The following is an 18,423-nucleotide window of genomic DNA, read 5'->3' on the forward strand; positions in this document are numbered from 1 at the left end:
GCAGTGAGGAGACTGTGATGTGTGTGCGCACTCCTGCACTCCAGTGATAGCAGAAGAGACAAGCAATGTCGGCAGTGAGGAGAGTGTGATGTGTGTGTGCACTCCTGCACTGCAGTGATAGCAGAGGGGACAAGAGATGTCAGCAGTGAGGAGAGAGTGATGTCTGTGCGCACTCCTGCACTGCAGTGATAGCAGAAAAGACAAGTGATGTCAGCAGCGAGTGTGATGTTCCTTGTCTTGCTCCTGCACAGGGACAGTACACACATACCAGAGGTCTATATTCAGCCAGTGCTGACCCTCGGAAAGCCAGCATTGTCAATGAACATAGGAGTGATCAAGTCTAAATAAGGGTGTGGATTGGTGCACCGAGGCATTTAGCTACAGCAATGTTGCAATGAGCACACTTATTTGCATATTATAATAAGTTTTTTTGTGCACTACAGGAACAGATTAAAAATAATTTTATCGTTGCTCTCTCTTACAATGCTATGTGGTAAGTATGAAGTATAACTTTGAGGTGACAGACTCGCTTGAAGAGGACTAGTCACCAAGTCGGTAATGTATGATTTAGGGAATACTTACACTCTCCATGGAGATTCTTTTCTTATTACTCGGCCTTGTGTCATTTATCAGTTTGTCCAAGAACATATGAATAAATTGACACCTGGGTGTTACACATTGTGGGTGTGTGGCCATACAGTCTGACATTGTCCAGTCATTGCAGACCATGCAGGGACACATCTTTTGACAACACCCAGAGATTTATTCCCATATTCCTGGGAAGAATACAGGGGAACGGCAGAACACAGATCTCAGGAAAGATGTGCCAGGATTGTCTTTTCAAGGAGATCGCAAGTATTTACTACAATGGACACGTGATGGCAGATCGCAGATTACGAGCTGACAGAACCAGTATTACACAAGGTCTCACCTGTCCTCCTCCGAAACGTTTCCTCAGAGACTCAACCTGGTCATTTTCCAATTTCTGAAACAATGGGCTCACCTGAGAGATGACAGAACGCATCGGTCATTAGATCAGTTGTTGAGGTAACAATCCTATATATACTTATTCCTGATATTAGGAATGTGAAGAGCAACTGTTTTAATATTTTTTCATAACTCAGAAGTACAAGTAAACTAAATTTGCTTTTTTCCCTCTTCCTGCACTGATTATCAAAAATTTCAACTCAAGGGTAAAATCTGTCTTCAGAGAACACAGATATACAAAAGTAGAGTAGAGATAAAAGGGTGGCACTACGTGTCAAAAAAAAAAAAAAAAAAAAAAAAAAGGAGATTTTTGTGTACTCACCGTAAAATCTCTTTCTCTTAGCCTCTAATTGGGGGACACAGAACCATGGATGTTATGCTGCTGTCCACTAGGAGGCAACACTATGCATAATCTGAAAAAGATTAACTTTGGCTCCTCCTCTGCAGTATGCACCCCTGGACGGCGTCAGCCTTCTCCAGTTTTGTGCAAAAGCATTAGGAGGAACATAACAGAAATAACATAACCATGCCTGTAAGAAGGCTACTATGTACGAGCTCAAAGAACAATATGAGAACTCAACCGTAACAACGGCCCGTAAGGGCAACAGGGTGGGAGCTGTGTCCCCCAATTAGAGGCTAAGAGAAAGAGATTTTACGGTGAGTACACAAAAATCTCCTTTACTCTGTCGCCTCATTGGGGGACACAGAACCATGGGACGTCCCAAAGCAGTCCCTGGGTGGGAACCAATGGACGAATATTGTGCTGACAGGTCCCTAAACTTGGGGCACTGCCGCCTGCAGAACCCGTCTACCCAGGCTCGCGTCCGCTGAGGATTGGGTATGAACTTTGTAGTGTTTTGTAAACGTGTGTAGGCTAGTCCAGGTGGCCGCCTTACACACTTGTTGTGCCAAAGCCTAGTGCCGAATGGCCCAGGAGGCCCCTACCGCCTGCGTAGAATGTGTCGTGATACCGGCCGGAAGAGGAGAGTTGTTAAGGCAGTAAGCCTCTTGTATGGTGGACTTGATCCACCTGGCAAGGGTAGCTTTGGAAGCCGGCAAACCCTTGCGAACACCTTCCCGAAGAAGGAAAAGGGAATCAGACTTCCGGCAGGGTGCAGTCCTAGACACGTATATACGCAATGCCCTGACGAGGTCAAGCGTATGCAGAGCCTTCTCCACTCTATGAACCGGAACCAGGCAATGGGATGGCAGTGAAATTTCCTCATTGTGGTGGAAGTTGGACACAACCTTCAGAAGGAAGGATGGAACCGTACGGAGAACCACCTTGTCCTGGTGAAAGGCCAGGAAAGGCCGTCTGCAGGAGAGTGCCGACAGTTCAGACACCCTGCGTAGCGAGGTGATTGCCACCAGAAAGACCACCTTCTGTGATAGAAGGCAGAGTGGGACTTCTTTAAGGGGTTTGAAAGGTGGTGCCTGCAATGCTGTCAGGACCAGGTTGAAGTCCCACGTCTCCAGTGGACGTCTGTAGGGGGAACCAATCGGGAGACCCCCTGGAGAAAAGTCCTCACTTGCGGCTTGTTAGCAATGAGTCTCTGGAAAAGCACTGAGAGCGCTGACACCTGGCTCTTAAGCGAGCCCAGGGATAGCCTGACGTCCAGGCCCGATTGAAGAAAACCAAGAACTTTTGGGAGGGAATAAGGGAGTGGGATCTGGCCGCGGGATTCGCACCAGGTAAAGAAAGCTCTCCAGGTACGGTAATAGATCTTGGCGGAGGCTGGCTTCAGTGCCCTGATCATGGTTCTAATGACATCCGGTGAGAGCCCTGCCTGGGTTAGAACCCAGGTCTCAAGGGCCACGCCATCAAATTGAGGGCCCCTGAGTTCTGGTGGAAGAACGGGCCTTGTGATAGAAGATCGGGACAGTCGGGGAGAAGCCAGGGGGCATCTGCTGTAAGTTGTACGACGTCGGCGTACCATGTACGTCTGGGCCAGTCTGACGCGATCAGGATGGTTGGAACTCCCTCTTGTTTGATCTTCCTCACGACTCTGGATATCGGGAAGAGGTGGAAAAATGTACAGAAGCTGGAACTGGGTCCAGTCCTGAACCAGGGCATCTGCTCCGAGCGACCACACATCACGTGTCCTGGCCATGAAATTGGGGACCTTTGCATTGAGATGGGATGCCATTAGGTCCACGTCCGGGGTCCCCCAGCGATGGCAGATCTGGCGAAAAATTTCGGGATGGAGAGACCACTCCCCCGAGTCCATTCCTTGTCTGCTGAGGAAGTCGGCTTCCCAGTTGTCCACACCCGGGATGTGGACCGCAGAGAATACCGACCTCGTGTCTTCCGCCCAGTGGAGGATATGTGCCACTTCTCTCATCGCCTGGGTACTGCGGGTCCCGCCTTGGTGATTCACATATGCCACCGCCGTGGCATTGTCCGACTGTACTCTTATACGAGAGTCTGCCAGTAATTGACGAAAAGCTCTCAATGCCAGGAAGACGGCCCGAATTTCCAGGATGTTGATGGGGATGTTCGCTTCCACTGGTCACCACTTGCCCTGTCCTTTGTGATGTAGGTGCACCGCACCCCAACCTGTCAGGCTCACGTCAGTGGTCAGGAACTTCCATTGACCTGAGAGAAAGGATTTTCCCGTTGCAAGTGAGGTTGGCTTGAGCCACCAGTGTAGGTACCTCCTGGTTGCCAATGTTAGCCGGAACTCCCTGTCGAGGGAGAAAGGATTCCTGTCCCAGGACTTGAGGATGGCTAGTTGAAGAGGCCTGAGGTGAAACTGGGCAAATGGTACCGCCTCCATTGCTGCTGCCATCCTGCCGAGTACTCTCATGGCAAACCGGAGAGATCGGGGGGAATTGCAGAGGAGTATGCGGACTTCTAGACGGAGAGCCAGTGCCTTGTCCCTGGGAAGGAGCACCAGACCTCTGGAGGTGTCGAATAACATCCCCAGGAAGGTCAGAGACTGACTCGGGGTAGTTGATGACTTTTGTAAGTTGACTAACCAGCCCAGGCGAGTCAGGGTGTCGACAGTGATTGAGACGCTGACCTCGCAATCCTTGAAGGTGGAACCCTTGATGAGAAGGTCGTCCAGGTATGGAACGACTACTATGCCTCTGGAGTGTAGAACGTCCATGGTGGCTGCCATGATCTTGGTAAACGTTCTGGGAGCCGTGGCGAGTCCGAACGGGAGAGCCACGAACTTGTAGTGGTCCTGGTTGATTGCGAATCTGAGAAATCTCTGATTGGCGGGAGCAATTGGTATATGTAGGTATGCGTCTTGTATGTCTATGGAGGCGAGATATTCACCCTTTTCCATGGACGCAATGATTGACCGAAGGGACTCTATGCGAAAATGACGAACCCGAACATACTTGTTGAGATGTTTTAGGTCTAGTATGGGCCGAACGCTGCCTCCCTTCTTGGGGACTACAAACAGATTGGAGTAGAACCCTCTGAAGTGCTCTTCTGCAGGAACCGGTACTATGACTCCTGCCTGAAGGAGGGAGGAAACGGCTTGATGGAAGGCACGAGCCTTGTCTGGCGGTTTTGGGGGAACAGAGAGGAAGAACTGGTTCGGTGGGCTGGAAGTGAACTCGATCTTGTATCCGGAAGACACTATTTCCTTGACCCACCTGTCTTCTGTAATAGGCAGCCAGACCTGCTGAAAGAGTAGCAGTCGTCCGCCTACAGGTGGGGTGTCTTCTGGAATTCGTGAGTCATGAAGAGGAGAAAGTCTGAGGTTTACCTCCTTTGGGCTTTGCCTGGCCTGCTTTCGACTGCCAGGTCCTGTCTGGCCTCTGCGCCGCCCGTGGGTTGTCTCTGCGTGGAGAGCGGTTACGATTTTGCACTGGGAGCGAGATGGACCAGCCTGAAGAATTCCGAAAGGATCGGAATAGAGTTTGGTTACGCCTTTTGAACGTGCGTTTAGGTTTTAGTTGATGGAGAGAGGTACACTTACCCCCGGTGGCATTGGATATCCAACTTTTCACCGAAAAGCCGCCCACTGAGGAACGGGAGATGCGCGAGGGACTTCTTTGAGGCCACGTCCGCTTTCCATTCCCGCAGTCAGAGGATACGCCGGATCGTGATGGCATTTGATGCTATTCCCGCTACACCTCTTGCGGAATCCAGAGCTGCATGAAGCATGTAATCTGCTACCACCGCTATTTGAACCGCCTGGTCTGACAGCTCAGGATTTGAGGCTTGGAGGCCAGCCTGCAACTTTTTGGCCCAAGTCAGAATGGCCTTGGCCGCCCAGACTGAAGTGAACGCGGGAGCCAGAGAGGCCACTGCCGCTTCGAAGATTGAACGAGCCATGCGTTCTACCTGCCAGTCTGCTGCGTCCCTGAGGGTTGAGCTATCTGGCCGTGAGAGGAGGGTCTGTGCTGCTAGCCTAGAGACTGGGGGGTCCACTTCGGGTGGATCTGTCCACTCCTTGGTGTCCTTCTGTGGAAAGGGGTACCTTGCTTCCAGATATTTGCGATTGGCGAATTTCTTCTCAGGCTGCGAAAACTGCTTAGTAAGTATCGCCTGAAATTCCGGATGATTAGAGAAGACCTTAGGTGGTTTTAGAACACTTTGGGGCTTCTGGGGGTGGATCAGAAATGTCCAGCACCCGATGGATGGAAGAAATTACATCCTCAACTAGCGCCGTATTGCTAGGGGGGCCAGGGACCAGAGACCTCTCAGTTTCGTTGTCTGAGTCGGTGTCACAGATGCCTTCCGATTCCTGCGTGTCGCTAAGGCGTTTCCTGGTGGGCGAACTGGGGCGGGGGTCTTCTGTGGTCAGGGATCGCTGTGGAGATCTGCGTTGCCTGTCTCTGTTAGGGGACGGTCTAGGTGACCTGGAACCACGGTGTCTCTCCCTGGAGGGTGATGACAGTGTGCTATGGGATGATGCGGATGAACGCGACCTGTGGGTCCGCTTACGTCTGAGTGTCGGAAACAGCATGTCCTTGACACGAGCTATCCCTTTGCTGGGTAACGTTCATAGCCGAGGCATGACCCTGCAGAGCGTGGAGTAGTGTGGAGGTTAGGTTATCTATGGACTGTGTCAGACTGCGACATCTGAGTAGCCCATTCCGGCATGGTAGCCGGTGCTGAAGCAATGGTAGGGGCTTCTTGGGGCTCTGACCCAGTATTTTGGATACAATCCCGGCAGTGAGGGTACGTGCTGCCACTGGGGAGAATGGTTTTGCAGGCTGTGCAGAAAGCATAAAAGCAGTCCTGCCTGGTTCTCTTCCTTGAGCCCGGCATAGTGCACAGAGGCTGGCTAACAGAGGACCCTACAGGGGTGGCTACGCAGAGGAAAACTATAGGAGAGCCTTATAGGTAATATGGATTCACAGCCGAGTAAAGAGAACCCAGCTGTGATCTTACCCCACCAGTGTGCCCCTAGGTCCAGCGCCGACAATTCACAGTCTTGTGCCCCCCGGAGACTGCTCACGTACAGACGGCGTCTGCTGCAGCGAAGATGGCCGCCGAGAAGACAAGGAGGAAGAAGGGGGCAGAGAGCTGAAAAAGAGCGCGCAGGGCTATGTAAAAACGCGCCCTTTCTGCCAGGGGGCGGGGAGGAGGCGGCGGCTTCAGCTAGGCCAAAGCCGCGGTTTAAATTAGAAGCCTGATGCCCAGAAGGGCTCCAGGCTGGCGCGGATATCCGGGAGGGGGTCGGATCTGAACCAGACCCCTCCAGATTGAGAGGCAGGATAGCGGTGGGGCTAGCAGCGGTAACGGGGCCATGTGAGGGGTCCCCCTGAGGCGCTATGGAGCTGATGCTGCTGAAGAGACAGGGGCGCAGGGAGCCCTGTCTCTGTATGTGCCATGTCTGCATGCACTCTCCCCCGGCCCCAACAGGAGCCCGCAGCAGGGCTGGGGTCCCTGGCTGTTTAAGCTGCAGAATGCTGCCTTGTACCGACCCTACCTGAGGAGTCTCAACCTAATGTCCCCCAGAGGGGGATTAGGGAGGGTGCGTCTGTCACCATCAGGGGTCTTCATCCTCGCCTCGACCTCAACCCAGACCCCAAAGGGATTGGGGAAGGAGGGGGGTCTCGACTTCGAACCAGTACCCGAGGGACTGGGGAAGGAGCGACATGGGGAATAGCCATCTCAACTTCAACCGGGCACCCCATAATAGGGGGCCGAGGAAGGAGCCATGCCGGGAGTCTCGCTGGAGACCCACTTTTCTTCATCTGTAATCCGTTGGAAAAAAATAAAATCTTTAGGTGTGCCTCCTTGCGACACTAAGCAAAAACTAGAGAAGGCTGACGCCGTCCAGGGGTGTATACTGCAGAGGAGGAGCCAAAGTTAATCTTTTTCAGATTATGCACAGTGTCGCCTCCTAGTGGACAGCAGCATAACACCCATGGTTCTATGTCCCCCAATGAGGCGACAGAGTAAATCTTCTTTATTGAGGGAAGCTTACAACATGGATGCGGGGGGACCGGATGCTCGTATGGACGAAGGCCTTTTTGCGGACCACAGCTGCTTCAACAGGTACCAGGACCCTGTGAAGAGGCTGTGGTCTGCGAAACGGCCATCCCTCCATACGGTGACCTGCTCCCCCCCCACATCCAAGTTGTAAGCTTACTCCAATAAAGAAGATTTTTTTGGGGGCAGAGGGTCACCCTCTACCTTTGCATTCCTAAAAACGTTTTCGATTCAGGGTTTTGCACCTGCTGTTGCTAGAAGCCTGAAGGTGCTGGTGTTCTCCTGCTTGCCGCAGAGAATAGATCTTCCCATTACATAGATGGGCAATGACAATTGGTGCTTATAAAGTTCTATGGAACTTTCAGTAGAATGTTTATCTCTAGCTCCCTCCCCTTTCACAGAATTTAAAAAGCACCAACTGCCATCTCCTAGCTCACTATTGGGAAAATCTGTCTTCATTAAATTCACATATTACCCAGGAATTGAGAATAAATGATCAGTCTAGGAGGACAGAAGCAGATTTCTCACATAAGATATATTACCAAGTCTACTATTTTCATGTGTACTACTGAGTTCTGAAATAAAATGATGGTTACTCTTTACGAATTTTTTTCCCCACCATAGAAAGCAGAGATGTAATATGGCTGTTATGCCATACAACATGATCAGTGCTTTTTTTCCCTTTAAAGTAAATATAAAATTCCAACAGTAAAATAGTAATGTCAATGCAGTAGATTTCCTAAAGTCTGTTTTGTAACGTATGTACTATTTTTTATTTACTCTGTAAAAAAAGAACAAAGCTGTGAAATCAGAAAAATAATCTAGAGGAACAGTCCATCTTAATATTATTGTATTGGGCAGAGCTTCCATCAAGAGCAATAATTCTATATCCACGATTACCCGTTCTATAGTAAATGGCAGATACTCACAGCTCCTATACGATGGCCTTGGGGCAGGATGCAGTGGAAATCCCTGGTCAGCACGCTCGCTTCTTGTGGCATAAGTAGCTGCTCTTGGATGACCGCGCTTATTGAGGGCATATATGGTTGCAGCATCACTGAAAGCAGAGCTGCCATATTCACTGCCAAGCCAGTCACTGTGCCTGCACGAGTTCTGCAGTACGAGCACATAAGTTAGTATATACCATGCCAGCATGGAAGCCAAATGCTTCCCATGATAATAAAAGATGACATTACATCAAACTCCATCACGCATTTGAACATTTGTTTTTACTTAAAGGGGGTTAGAGAATAATTTCTAAAACGCCCTAAACCAGTGGTGGGGAACCAAAGCAGGAATAGCCCTATTGCTTCCCAATTCTTGCATTTTACGGGCCTCTGCTGCCCACCGATCAGCACCCCCAGTCCAGGTGGGCGCTTATTTGGCTTCATAGTCTTTAGTGCAGGCACAAGTGCCAACAGGGACTGAATCATGGACAGTTAAAGGGGTTGTCCATTCAAAATAATGGAGGGGCGCAGTGCTGGTGGAGGAGGCAGAAAGCAGGCAAGGGGGAATTCGGCTTTTGGGGGGCCCGTTTCAAAACTTGTTGTAGGACGGTGGGAAACTAGATACGTCACTGATAACAGCACAAGATAATGAAGTGTAGAATGCTTTCTATATTGTACAATGTCTCCTCTATAGGAATGAATGCACTTACTGTTCCTGCGGGGTCCCTTTAATGCATTTCCATGGTTCATTCACTTGGATGTATTGGTTTCCATGACGGGAAATGTTCAGAATACATCTCAGGGCATCGCGAATGCTGAAAGGATAGGACCCTATTAATGTTAACCCTTCCATTTCCAGACTCGAAAATGCAAAGCTGAAGCATGGTCATCCTGATCCCGCTGATGACCCCCTGCAACATACCGAACTTTCTCCAGCAGCTGGTTGTATTGGTGTAGCTCAGCTGTGACCTGCGCCAGGAGCCTCTTGTCCTCTGCAAGTAGCTCCATCTTGGGAACGTCACCGTTAAAGAACTTCTGCACAAACATGCCAGCCCTGAAACCAAGGATCTGTTAGAAGAAGGTTTGTGCATGGACTTATAGGGAACTAGTCAGGATCCAAGTCACCCAAACTACAAGCAGCCTGAGTCAGAGATCGGCTCCCTCATTACAACCATGCGTCACTCTAAATGTGGCAATCTAGCCGGGCACGGTGGGCGCAGCCACAGCGACATACATGGTTTTCTCTGAAATGTTACAGCATGTTAATAATGATGCGGCCCATCACGGTGCCTGTGGCTCAGACAGCATGAACCATGTGACCACTTGCACTTAAAAGGATAACACAGTCTTATTTTCTTAGATAATATCCTTCATGTCTGTTAATAACAGTTTTGAAGAAACTTCCAATATACAAAATATTCTTTTCAGCATTTTTTTTTGCTTTTATGTATCCTCCTTGTAATGTAATGTAAACATATGCTGTTGGGGGGGTGGGGACTCTGGACAGAATCAGTCTCCTCCACCCTCTGGCAGCTGACAATATAGCCATTTCCTACAGACAGAAGAAGTCATCTCAGCTCTACTGACATTTTAAGGGTCTTTCCTGAAAAGCAGGGCAGAAAGTTATTTCTATTGGCTAATAGAGAGAAGTCCTTATCTAATAAGCCACAAGGAACGGGTGGTTCAGTTATGACAACCCCTATAAATAAATGCTTCTTATGGTGTTGACTATTAAATCTCTTGGAGGCTGCAACACTGACATGTTAGAACTGACATTACATCTGTGCAGAAAGGATGATCTGTAACATTTGGTTACCTGTTCACAAAGTTACCCAGGTTGTTAAGTAGCTCTGAATTATTCTTCAGCATCAGATCGCTCCAGCTGAACGCGCTGTCCTGTCCCTCTGGGCGCACATACAGTAGATAAAATCTCCATATGTCTGCGGGAATACCAGTGTCCTTTGCCATATCACCAAACACACCCACTCCGCGACTCTTGGAGAATTTGCCATCCTCATAATTCAGGTATTCTGTTTGGAAGAAAATTCAGAATTATAGGAGAACAATATTTCTACCAGAAAAAGGGTTATTAACCTTTCCAGGAAGCGGCCAAGGCCAATTTCTGTTTTCATTTTTTCCTCCCCTTCTTCTCAGAGCAATAACTTTTTTTTATTTTTCTGTCCACATAGACAATTGAAGGATTTGCCATCCGCGATCGTTAGAGACAGGTCCTGGCGGACTCACCCCATGATCCCGTTCCATACACTAGTTCCAACTTGCGCCATACATGTATGGCGCATGTCATGAAGGAGATAAACAATAGTTTCTAGTTTGTATTAGATAATTATATAACAGGTATATTCACCAAACATAAAATTATATGTCTGAAAATACAAGATGCCTAGCAAAACCCAACCAGGCAGCTCTAAGACCGTATGGGTGGAACACCCCTATAAGAAATGCTCTGGAGTGATGAGCTCCAGGGACTGGATTCTTTCCCAGACACGAACAGCATTTTTAGACTGCAGCAGACAGCCTAATTGAGCAAAGCTAAGTAAAAGGCTTTACAATCTAAATTAAGCATCCACGTAGAGGAATTTTGCCTTATTTGTTGGCAAGTGAGGCGTAATAATAAGATTTCAATAAATTACTAAATAATAATAGAAATCATCGCCAAATATACTAATACTGCTGCCAGTGTGGGGATTGTGCACTATTACAAGCTAACCAGCCCACTCTACATTACTTGCACAATCACAGGCAACCCTGGCACACCTGCCTGAGGAAAGAACAGAGGCGAGCTTCCAGTGTTGCTGAGCGAAGATGGAAGAGATTCCATTCCAATGAGCACTTCAACACATAGAGTCCCTCACCAATTTAAAGTCTACACTTACTGCTGCAAAACAAACCTACTTCTCATCTCTCATATCCTCTCACTGTCATGCAACCCTAAACAACTATCCAACACTTAATTTTCTTCTCCACCCCCCAGCATCTTCTCCCTCTCTCCTCATCTCAGCTGAAAACTTTGCTTCATTCTTCAAGCAGCAGATTGACTACATCCCCACAGCCCATCCTCATAACTACTCAGCCCTCCTCCACCAAAATTAGATTCTTCATAAAGATCCTCATAATGCCCTCCCTTGACCCATCCTGTGTGTCTAGCTATCGCTCCATATCACTTCTCCCCTATGCCTGAAAATTACTGAAACAGCATGTCCATCTTAAACTGTCCCCCCACCTCTCCTCCTGCTTCCTCTTTGACCGGTTACAATTCAGTTTTCCGACCGCTTTATTTAACCAAAACTGCTCTAACGTCACTAATGACCTACTAACATCCAAAGCCAAGAGAGACTACTCTGTCTTACTTCTCTTCCAGGACATGTCATCTGCCATCGACACAGTTGACTAATTCCTCTTATTACAAATTTTCTCATCTCTTGGCATCAGTGACTTGAATCTCTTCATACTAACAGACCAGACATTCAGCGTCTCCCATTCACACACCACCTCCACATGTTGATACCCTATTCGTCGGTGTTCCTCAAGGTTCAGCTCTAAGACCACTGCTCTTCTCCATCTGCACCTTCGGCCAGGAACAGCTCATAGGGTCCAAAGGCTTTCAGTATCAATTCTATGCTGAAGGCACACAGATCTACCTCTCTGGATCCAATGTCACCTCCATACTAACCAGAATCCCACAATGTCTGTCCATTATTTAATCCTTCTTATCTGCTTGATTGCTAACAATGATAAAACAGAATTCATTATTTTTCCCCCATCTCACTTAACCCCCCAACAGACCTATCCATCAAAGTCAAATGGCTGCTCACCCCAGTCCTGCAAACTTACTGCCTCGGGGTAATCCTTGACACTGCTGTCTCCTTCAAACCACATAGCCAAGCCCTTTCCAACTGAAAAATATTTCACAGATACGTAATTTCTTAACCAAAAATACTAGTGCATGCCCTCATCATCTCCTGCCTGAACTACTACAACCTCCTGCTCTGTCGCCTCCCTTCTAACACTCTCGCACCCCTACAATCTAACCTAAACTCTGCTGACCGACTAATCCACCTGTTCCCCCACTATTCTCTGGCCACTCCCCTCTGTCAATTCCTTCATTGGCTCCCCATTGCCCAGAGACTCCAGTTCAAAACCCTAACCTTGGCATACAAAGCCATCCACAAACTGTTTCCTCCATACATTTGTGACAGAGTCTCCCGGGACTTACCTGCACACAATCTCCAATCCTCACAAGATTTCTCTCTCTACTCCCTTCTTATCTCCTCTTCCGACAATCGCATACAAGATTTCTCCTGTGCATCCCCCTGTCACGTGCCTGCTTGTCAGCACGTGACTTGGGGTAGTGTCTACAAGGGTCAATCTATCTCCTCTTACTCAGTCCAGCATTCAACCTCTGTCCTATGCTGCAATGGGGGCATAAATCACACCCCGACAGACCACGCACCCCGCTCATACACGCTGCCATCACTCACCGAACACACGGGCGATGAGTCCTGGAAATACTACTACTATATGGCAATCACCAGGCTCTCACACTCTAAGGCTATGGCTCCTTTAGAGCATACAAGGTTCAAACTTATTAACGTTTTAAGCTTTAATAAAAAAAAGGTACAGTGCTTACAATAAAAGGATATAAAAAATATGGAAATAAAAAAAGTGACATACAAATATGAAAAACAGTTCTAAAAATAAAATGGAGAAAACTTACAGAAATATTTAACTTTGCAGTCTGGTATTTCTGTTCCCTGAGGGGGGATGATGAATATGAAACGGATCACATCAGCTTGGCTGCCCTCATCTGTGAACTACTTTGTGTATGAGCCTAATTTATAGGTTTAGCCTGCAGATCAGATTTGTAGACCAGCCTCTTATGTTAATTTTCTAATTCCTGGTTTGTGACTGGACCATGGCTACTTTACCAATGAATACATTATTTTTCTAAAGGTTCTTGCCTTAGCTTTTCTTTCCCATAGTAAATAGAATTTGTCAGGCTGCAAATAGGTCCCATTTGGCATCTGCCCTCAAGGCATCAGAGGTGTGAAATGTCCCTATTCTGTGTGTTCGCAGGAAGGCCCCCTGGGGTCGGAGACCAGGAAACTGCCTTTTCTCAGGATAACATATGCTATCACCTCTGTAAGACCTGCCTCCTAAAGGGGGTTTTACACATAGCGATATCGCGAACAATATCGCTAAAGCATCACCGATTTGGTGACGCAGCAGCGATATCGCTATGTGTGATACTTACCTCCGACCGGCTCCCCCGCTGTCCATCGCTGATCGCGCAGCTCCATTTCTCGTCGGGCGCTTTCTGATGGGCTTCCTGCTGGCGCCGACGAGCGACGCGGATGGAGGACGTCAGGATCGCCTCATCTGACAGGTAAGTAACGACCGCTGTATCGCTGTGAGATCTTCCTGTGTGGAAGCTCACTAGCAACCATTTAGCGATGCACCAGCGATCTTGACCGGGTCGTATCGCTGGTCGGGATCGCTGGTGCATCGCTAAATGTAAAGGGGCCTTAAGGACAGATGCTAGTTAACTGCCGGCCATACATCGCCTACAAATACATGTTTCTACTACACCCCCCTATTCTGAAACTCTCTACCCCAACATGTCAAACTCTCGCCTACTGTGGAAACCTTCTAAAAAGGAACCTGAAGACCTACCTCTTCCTACAAGCCTACAATCTGCAGTAACCCTTGTACTACCAAACTGCTGCACGACTAACTTTACCCTCACCTACTGTATCCTCACCCATCCCTTGTAGATTGTGAGCCTTCGCGGGCAGTGCCCTCTCTCCTCCTTTAACAGTCACTGACTTGTATTGTTTATGATTATTGCACTTGTTTTTCATTATGTATACCTCTTTTCATATGTAAAGCGCCATGGAATAAGTGGCGCTATAGTAATGTTTCTACTTTAGGACAAGAGTTTTTAGAAAGAAGATTAGAAAATAGCTGGTAAGTAGACGGCAAGAAGAGAACACATGGTAGTGACAAGTCAGAAACATGTGTATCGAGTTTTATCCTCTCCATTGGTTGCATTTGGTATCACAGCCACCTACCTGTAGCTATGAGGTGGTTCACCAATGTGTAGTTGTCTTCTGCTCCCAGGAGACAGGATGGGAAAATAACGCTATGAAATGGAACATTGTCCTTCGCCATAAAGTTATAGAGCTGGACCTGAAACAATGAGGGTGTGGAGCACAAAAAGAATAATTAAAAGACATCTATATGTAATAGGTGGGAAATTGATCTCTGAGTGCTAAAATAGAGGAAAAAAAGATGTACAACTGTATATGAATAAATCTCATTTAATGAAATAAAAATGACCACACTTTATTGTGGACTAATCTGACAACATGGTTTTCAGTACAAACACAGATCTCCTTCTATACCCAAGGGATCATATAATATAGAAGCGTAATATTACTGATTATATTGGCATAATATAATACAATTATTGTAGATTGCACTATCACCTGCTGAGGATTTTTCCACCACTTCTCCCACTGGTCTGTATAATTGGCGGTAATAGAGATATACCCAATAGGAGCATCAAACCAGACGTAAAACACCTGGAAAACAACATTTTTGGTCATGACTTGATAGAAATAGGACAAGACACTTCACTGCGAATCAGGTAGTAAAACAGATGGTACCTTGTCTGTGAAGCCCTCCAGTGGCACAGGCGTGCCCCACTTCAAGTCTCTGGTGATGCATCTTGGTTTTAAACCATCTCGGATCCAGGAGCGCGTTATATATCGGGCATTCGATGTCCAGTCTCCAGTTGAAAAGGACTGTTCCAGAAATTTCTCCAAGCGCTCTTCTAGCTGAGGTGACATAAATAATATAAATTGGTAAGACAACGATAATTTATGTACAAGATAACATTATTAAGGATAAATCACTTATTTCTAATCAACCACGAAAAACATTTCCTCCAGCTTAAAGTACCAATTACGCCATAGAGAACAAGAAGTTTCAGCACTCGTCTTATCAAAGATAAAAAAAAAAAAAACAAAACTGAATCCTTTAAATCATAATATTAAAATTCAATAGGATAAAATAAAAAGCCATGTAGAAAAAAGACCAGCCTTTTAAACTGCTCCCAAAGCAATGAATAGAGAGCCATCTGTGCCACGTCTCCAACCATTCTTCACCTGGATGCTTCAGGAACCCCTGTTCTAGAGAAAGATCTGGGTCTCCCACATCTGTAGAGACTTTCTTTTGCAGGTCCTGAAGATTTAGGCTGTTTTTTTTGTGTTTTCGTGGCGGTTTTGAACGAGCGATTCTGCCGCGAAAACGCAAACAAAGCATCCCATGCAATCCTATGGCATTCCGCACATGCTGTGCTAATGCTGTGGATTTTTCTGCGGCGGAATTGCATTGCGGAAAAATACGCAGCATGTTCATTCTTTGTGCGGAATCGCGGGAAAATCCGCACACACAGGAATGCATTGTTCCACTTACTTTCTGCATGTGGCTGTGCCCACCATGCGAAAAGTAAGCAGAACATTTGCGGATGGTACCCACGGTCTGGAGGAGATTCTCCTCCAGGCACTGGGTACCATATCCCTGTAAAAAATAGAATTAAAATAAAAAAAAATTGTCATATTCTCACCTTCCGGCATCCCCCGCAGCGTCACCAGGCCTCAGCGATACTCCCGGCAAGACCCGTTCCCAGGGATTCCTTGCATCAATCACCTTTGATGACGTCGCGGTCTCGCGAGACGGCAACGTCAAAGGTCGTTGTCGCAAGGCATCCCTGGGAACGGGTCTTGCCGGGAGGAACACGATGATCGGGAACGCTGCGTGGGACGCCGAAGAGTGAAAAAAACCACACATTTTTAATTTTTTTTAAATTATTTTTAACATTAGATCTTTTTACTTTTGATGCTGCATAGGCAGCCTCAATAGTAAAAAGTTGGTCACACTCGTCAAACACTGTTTGACGAGTGTGACCAACCTGTCAATCAGTTTTCCAAGCGAGGCTACATATCGCTTGGAAAACGCTAGCATTTTGCAAGCTAATTACGCTTGCAAATCGCTAGTTTTGCAGCGGGAAATAGGCAGGAATTTAAAGTGCGGTTTTCTCGCATATTTCCCGCGGAATGGAATTCCGTAATTCCCGTGGAAATTTCTGCGGGAATTCCACAGGTGTGCACATAGCCTAATAAATGTCCAAGCTCAAAATACCTCTATGATGCCCAAGTATATAAATATACCTCTGCTGCAGTTTAATTTATGTATAGGAGAGGGTAATAATGGCGTAGAAGGTATTCCAAATTTAACTATGGGACTGAAATTTTACAGAATGCAACAAGAGAATCAGTGGCAATAACACTGGTGTACAAAAAAAAAAAAAAAAAAAAAAATTCTGGCATGGACTTTAAGAACAGTTTTATACTAATTTGAGGGTGCTGAATTCAAATCTGATCTTATAATTTCTCTATCACATCACGTTTTTGCGCTATAGGTATATAGCCCATTTTCATGAATTCCATGAAAAATATACGTAGTGTATGAAAAGTGCCGGTTTATACGGTTCACTAAGGGTAAATTTAGTTTTCATTTAGTCTCCCAATCAATGTGAGAATAGCTTTGTTTTCTTGGAACATGCATAATTCCCATTTGGTATAAGTAAACAAATTTTAAATGAATTTTGCTGTTTTTTGTTTGTGAATCAGTACCTAAGGGGTGTGTGTGTGTGTGTGTGTGTGTGTGTGTGTGTGTGTGTGTGTACAAATTCAATGAACAACTCAGGTAGCTAACAACTTTTATCTTGTATTTCTCTGCAGGATGTTTTGCTGATCTATCAATGGCCTCTGCATCTGCAGAAGACAGTGCTCAAATGATACAAATATTTTTTGTTACATCTGTGGAAACTTTACTGTGAAGACTCAGAGGCGCAACATTACTGACTTTGTTAAGAGGGTGTATTTTGTGCACTTCAAAGTAAAACTTGGAGACCAAAAAAAGCATTGGGCTCCTCACAAAGTGTGCAAAACCTGTATTGAGAGCTTAAGATCATGGTCTCAAGGAAAATATTCGGAATTGAGAGTCCTCAGTGGTTGGTACCTTTTAATGGCTAACTGAGAAGATGGTAACACATTGCAAGCTTTCGAGACTACGCAGGTCTCTTCTTCAGGCTAGACTAATACAAAATCTGAAGAATGTTTCATAGTCCTCTGATTGGGGTCTCCTAATGTGTTGTGATGCCCCCACCAGGTCTTAAAAGCAAATTCCTTAATTGATGTAAAAAAGACATAAATCCATGCGACACGTTCATTCCAGCACTGAGAGTGTCAAAGGTCGTCATAAATTTATACTCCCAAACACGTCTCTCTCTCTGAGATGTGAAGTTACCTTTCAATACCAGTAATTTCATATCCATGTTGCTGTGATCAGGGATACAAAAATGTTTTGCCACAGGTCTCAAGGAAAGAATGCTAAACTTCAGTTTGGAGTTCCTATGGTTTGGAGAGAACCAAGCAATCATTTAGAAGACTGCTATTTCTGCCTTGTCGATGTAAAAGGTTTCAATAAGAAAAACAAGCAATATTTGCAATACCCGAGTATCCCTTCAGCTATTCGACCAGTTGCCCATAGTGAAGACATACCTGTGCTAAAAATTTACTGCGCTTCCAGAAAACGTTGACACAGATCTCTCCTCACATTGTTAATACTGATGAAGAAGACAGTCCAGATATTTTTCAGCCATGTGATGAAGATTGTGACAAACCAATTCTGTTTACTCAGTCTGCTTTGAATGATCTGGTTCGAGATCTTTATCTACCAAAAGAGTCTGCTGAACTATTGGCTTCAAGACTACAAGAGAATCGAATGTTGAAACCCGGTACAAGTGTCTCATTTTATCGCAACAGGGAAGCAGAACTGCACAAGTACTTCCATTCAGATGGCCAGCTTGTCTATTGTACTGATGTTGAAAGGCTACTTCTCTTTATGGGACTTCTAGCATATGATTCAAGGGATTGGAGGCTTTTTATTCATAGTTCCAAAAGAAGTTTAAAATGTGTTCTGTTACACAATGGAAATAAG

At 46.4% G+C, this 18,423-nt stretch overlaps 1 protein-coding gene across 3 annotated transcripts in view; it reads right to left on the reverse strand.

The window, feature by feature from the left end:
• Positions 1 to 18,423, reverse strand: part of MARS1 (methionyl-tRNA synthetase 1) — a 66,261-nt gene that overhangs the window by 3,678 nt on the left and 44,160 nt on the right. For all 3 annotated transcript variants that reach the window (XM_073576822.1, XM_073576823.1, XM_073576820.1), the window contains exons 12-19: positions 15,024 to 15,194; positions 14,844 to 14,939; positions 14,427 to 14,544; positions 10,154 to 10,367; positions 9,260 to 9,391; positions 9,048 to 9,152; positions 8,320 to 8,503; positions 932 to 1,003 (exon numbers count right to left, since the gene is read on the reverse strand). In XM_073576822.1, coding sequence (XP_073432923.1) covers positions 932 to 1,003; positions 8,320 to 8,503; positions 9,048 to 9,152; positions 9,260 to 9,391; positions 10,154 to 10,367; positions 14,427 to 14,544; positions 14,844 to 14,939; positions 15,024 to 15,194 — 1,092 coding nt within the window. The remainder of the gene's footprint in view (positions 1 to 931; positions 1,004 to 8,319; positions 8,504 to 9,047; positions 9,153 to 9,259; positions 9,392 to 10,153; positions 10,368 to 14,426; positions 14,545 to 14,843; positions 14,940 to 15,023; positions 15,195 to 18,423) is intronic.

This window comes from Dendrobates tinctorius, unplaced genomic scaffold (genome assembly GCF_039654945.1).
Source record: "Dendrobates tinctorius isolate UK_male_01 unplaced genomic scaffold, ASM3965494v1 ptg000051l, whole genome shotgun sequence".
NCBI lineage: Eukaryota > Metazoa > Chordata > Amphibia > Anura > Dendrobatidae > Dendrobates > Dendrobates tinctorius.